This window comes from Gobio gobio, assembly GCF_949357685.1.
Source record: "Gobio gobio genome assembly, chromosome: 4".
Lineage (NCBI taxonomy): Eukaryota > Metazoa > Chordata > Actinopteri > Cypriniformes > Gobionidae > Gobio > Gobio gobio.
The window spans coordinates 34,922,684-34,927,553 of record NC_137100.1 but is presented as its reverse complement, the minus strand read 5'-3'; the positions used below and the strand labels follow the sequence as shown (position 1 = coordinate 34,927,553).

Genomic DNA, 4,870 nt, shown 5'->3' with positions numbered 1-4,870 from the left:
CGATTTTCAGTTTCAAAGCTGATGCTAATTCTGTATGTGACAATTTGTTGCAATATTTCAATAAAAAAGCATTACATATGTTTCTACTGTTATAGTCAGCCATGTATCCCTAAAACTTCTGGCCATTTAAGACATGCTATAATGCATTAAAAATGATCTGAAGCAGCATTTTCAGTGTTTCATTCAGGGATTTGTCTAAGGGGATATTGATTTCTACAGATTGTCAAGTATCATTCATTAGCTTGTATTTACTAACTATTTGGTGGCTTTTGCAATTTCGCAGCGTTTTTTTTTTCTTTTCTTCTTTTTTGCATCATAATGTTCTGCATTGATTCAGTCATCCTCACCAAATGGTGGCGAGAGAAGCATTAACAGGCACCTGTGTTTCATTTTCAAGCAAAAACGGTAATGAGTTTTATTTAGAACTGGACTCAAGACTGCTACATTAAGGCCTATTTTCTCCGTTCATTCTATTTATAATTAGAATTCTGCTGATTTATTTATTTATTTGCTCTATTCAAAAGTACTGCATTAAAACATGCAGTTTTTAAATCTGCTCTGAGAGTCTGTCTCTGTCAGTGAAACAAATCACTAGTGTCCTCAACAAATTTCCCTAAAACTGTTGCATAATTGATCTTTCTACAACAGATATATATATATATATATATATATATATATATATATATATATATATATATATATATATATATATATATATCTCTGTTGTAGAAAGATCAATATATATATATATATAAGTTGGTGTCCATTTGACAAACAAGACTGCATTTGTATTTACACATGGACTCACAATAAAAATCCATAGGCCGTCACGGTTCACTTACCCTCACTTCACAGTATTACAGTCCAGTTCAATTAACTAAATTAATAGCACAGATACATTTATCCCTGTCTTAAGCATTGTTTGAAGAAAATATTACATTTTTCTATCATAAGAATAAATATAGCCCACAGATTCGGTGTGGGTCAAAGAACTAAAGTGCATGAGGCTGCATGTGGTGCATATTTAAATGCATATATAAATGTAAATATATGCAGAAATACATAATGCCCCTCTCTTCATTCACATCCGTGTTTATGAGTCAACTAAATATTTAAAGTGAATTTCATCCATGGATGTGTTATGAATGAAAATCTTTAAAATGAGTTGAATCATTGCTATGATAAAAACAGAAGTATAGCATTTGTAAACACGGATGTGAATGAACAGAAAGGGCACAGCATGATGGCTGATCCATGTTTTCACGTGCATGTGTGACTGTGCTTGGATGCACGCTGTCATGCTTTCTTTGGTGTAGATTTGGAGCCCGACAGACCGTTCTCTGTGTTATCGATCCCTGAGGAGGTGACAAGGCACTCCTTACTGAAAAAGAAAAAGAAAGAAATAAGCAGAATGAGAGGGAGATCATGTTTAGATCACATTTGATACAGAATACTGCCACTAATTATAATAATTAACAATATAATATAATATAATAATGTGCTCTATAAATAAACATTGATTGATTTATATTTTTATATCATATATCAGTTATTTTGTAATTCATGATTCATTTACCTTTTTCTATTTACAATATTGTCAGGCAGTAGTGTGTTTCTATATTTTGAGTACTTAAAAAAGTTTGGCACAAAAAATTTCAATGACATTCAAAATCTGGTAAATGTCATACTTAAAAGGGCACATGTACTCATAGTCTTTCTTATGTGTACATACTAAAGGCTGCATGAACTCACTTTTTTTCCTCAATCTTTGCGAGAACGAACAGAGTGAAGTTCTTTATCAGCATGAAGGCCATTAAAAAAGCGATGAATCCACCAACACAGGAGGCAATGATAATGGTGAGCGTGTTATCGACCTTCCTTACTGAGAGAGAGGTGGCCAGAGAATAAGATAAAAAAGAGAGAATGAGAAAAGCAGCAAAGTTAATTTAATAATGACCTTGAAATGGAATGTTCTTATATTATTCTCTCTCTGTAACTCCCTCTCTCCCCACCCTGCTACACTTACGTTCCTCTACTACGTATAGAGTGAAAAAGGCGCTGTGATTCCTGCCCTTCTCTTTGGGGTTTTTGCCAAAGCAGGTGTAGACACCTGCATCCTCGAATGTTATGTTCCAAAGCAGGATGGAGATGTTGTTGCCTTTACTGGTGCCAACATACTCCACCCTTTCATGGTAAATTTTCACCTTATTTGGCTCCATATGATCCGTTGGAATCACAGAATCAGCCATCTGATTGGAAAAGAGAACTCTTTAGTTATAAATGTTAAAATGAGCATATGTAAAGTTACACTTACAAACTTTTACACTGGCTCAAACACTGTCAGCAAATGAATATGCTAAATTGTCATTGTTTTACAATATCCTTAACTTTGTTAGAACTAGAGCTATAGAGAATGCACAGACGCTTTGAAGACTCAAGAGGCCTATATATCTATATACATATTTAATCTTGTGTTGCCATCTTTGATACTTGAAAGGACACTTGCAATGTGCGGCACAGAATTTGCCACTGAGAAACAACATCAAGACAATGCAATGATTTCAAGAACTGCCCCTTCCACCTCAGTGTCCTTGAAGGCATACAAAACCAGCTCGAGATGAAGTGAGGCATTCTATTTATATTTCTGTTAGACTTACATCAGCAACAGTAACTCATTTTTAAAGGATATTTTGGATGGTTGTTAGAAGTAAACAGAAGTTGTACAACGTGAATAACTTAAGAAATCACCAAAATTAAACATGTCAAGTAATTATATGTCTAGCCCGCCTGCCATATAGCGTGAAAGATACATCCACACACTTAATTTGGTCAATTTAAAAACATGTCCCTTCATTCTCCCACTGTCAAATTGGCCAGAGGACATTTACTCATACCTCATTGAGTCACCAGGTAAGCCAGTGAATGATTTAACTTCGTTTTTGAATCATGAAGTAGGCCTACGGATGAAGCTAAGTCAGGCTAGTTGTATGGCTGGACAAAAAAGTGCACTCAGTACTCTAAATATAAAGACATAATACATTAAAAATGTTTACTTGCAAAAACGAAGTAAAATCATTCACTTGTTACGTACCAATTTGACGCTGGGAGAATGAAGGGACATGTTTTTAAATTGGCCAAATTCAGTGTGTGGATGTAGGCTATATTTCACGTTTGGCAGGCAGGCTGGACATATAATTACTTGACATGTTTAATCTAAGTGATTTCTTAAGTTATTCACGCCTGCCGACTGTTTACGGACGTTGTTTTGTGCCGCTATTTTGTATTGAAGTCTATGGGAAGTCTAGTTTATTTTCCCCTGAAAAGGGACGTTGACGAAATTGACAGTTAAGTTCCTGGATGTGCCGGTAGTCCGCACGTTAGATAGCCTATATAGCTAACGTTATGCCTAAATAATGCACACTGAGCAGGTCTTTATCGCGAAAATAAACCCCAAGAATGTGATTTGGGGTTTATAGTATCCATCCATACCATCTTATTACACGGCTGCTTACCAAATAAACAAATACGTTGACACGAAATTTGAAGTGGAAGCTTTAAGATAAGCTAATGTAGGTAAAATAATACAATAAATCAATATTTTATAATTTTACCTACATTATCTTAAAACATTCCGCTAAGAAAAAAAATCTATTACAATATGTAAAACAATCGGTGGCAACAGGATGAACACTGCAACAATATCAACAGCCTATGAGGTCCTCTGAGATCCGTTTCACTTCAATCAATAACTGAGACGCAAGATGGCGCCAGCTGCGTTTGTATCATATGAATGTGAGATGTCAGATCGCTGGATAGCGCGACCATACGACCTGTACAAAGGAGTTCACGTGATTAGTGTCACAAATAGACTTATTTGATAGTGAACAATAAATAGTGCAGATACATTTTTTTAATCCTAAACTACTTTTTCAGGTTTAAAATTAGATTACATTTTCAATGGGGTCTCCGACTTTTAAAATCTCAGTAAAGTTTGTTGTTTAGTAGCCTAAGCCTAATATTAAACATGTTCCTTATGCTTGTGTGGAAAATGTGTTTGATTCTTTTCTTGTCTATACTATGCCAATTATTTGCAAGTGTGCCTGATTTTATGCTGTACATTAACAATGGAATAGAGTAGGCTTATTACCGGTACATTAGCCTATCTATACTACGATGAATTATCGATTAGTTACCTTCTGCATGGTGCCATTATCATTGAACTCCCATTTGAAGTAGAGGTTAGTGATCCCAATGCAGCTGGCATAGGTGCAGGGCAGAAGGACTGTGCTGCCATTCACTGCTTCCAAAAATGGGATCTTACCGGTATTCATCTCCAGAGCATTAACACACAACACACCTCAAACAGGAAGAAAAAGCAGACAAAGAAGGAAATTGAAATTAAATGTTCCTTGTTGTGTTGCCACAGTTACTAAAACCACAAGAGAGAACTCTGTTTAGTCAAGGCCAGTAAGATAATGACAAACTGACACGTGCACTGATGCAAATATAGTATATAAACACATACAACCATTCTTTCTCACCCAAAGTGATTCTTTCATAAATGTATGTTTTCTTCTCATGGATCATGAGATCATAGGAGGTTTCACCCCAGCAACCTTCCAGTTACCAGCCCTAGATGTTTAACAATATGCCACACCACATTATTTTTCCTTCTGTATATACTGCATGATGTGCCACCAGCCTTTGGAGAATATACATTATGTTCCCTGAGGTTTGCTCAGTCATCATCTCTGCACCAAGGCATGTTAAAATAAATAGATTATGCATAAAACATCCTGAGACTATATAGTGTAGTAAATATGATTAGTTAAACCTCTCAACAACCCCTTTAGTCTCAAATATAAGAGCA

General features: G+C 35.5%; 1 protein-coding gene across 1 annotated transcript in view; it reads right to left on the bottom strand.

Moving 5' to 3' along the window:
• Window positions 1-769: 769 nt before the first annotated feature.
• scn4bb (sodium channel, voltage-gated, type IV, beta b) overlaps window positions 770-4,870 on the bottom strand; it is a 7,107-nt gene continuing 3,006 nt past the window's right edge. Inside the window, exons 3-6 of the mRNA XM_079815361.1 lie at window positions 4,194-4,357; window positions 2,027-2,249; window positions 1,753-1,882; window positions 770-1,381 (exon numbers count right to left, since the gene is read on the bottom strand). Of these exons, the coding sequence (XP_079671487.1) occupies window positions 1,297-1,381; window positions 1,753-1,882; window positions 2,027-2,249; window positions 4,194-4,357 (602 nt within the window). The 3' untranslated portion in view covers window positions 770-1,296. The remainder of the gene's footprint in view (window positions 1,382-1,752; window positions 1,883-2,026; window positions 2,250-4,193; window positions 4,358-4,870) is intronic.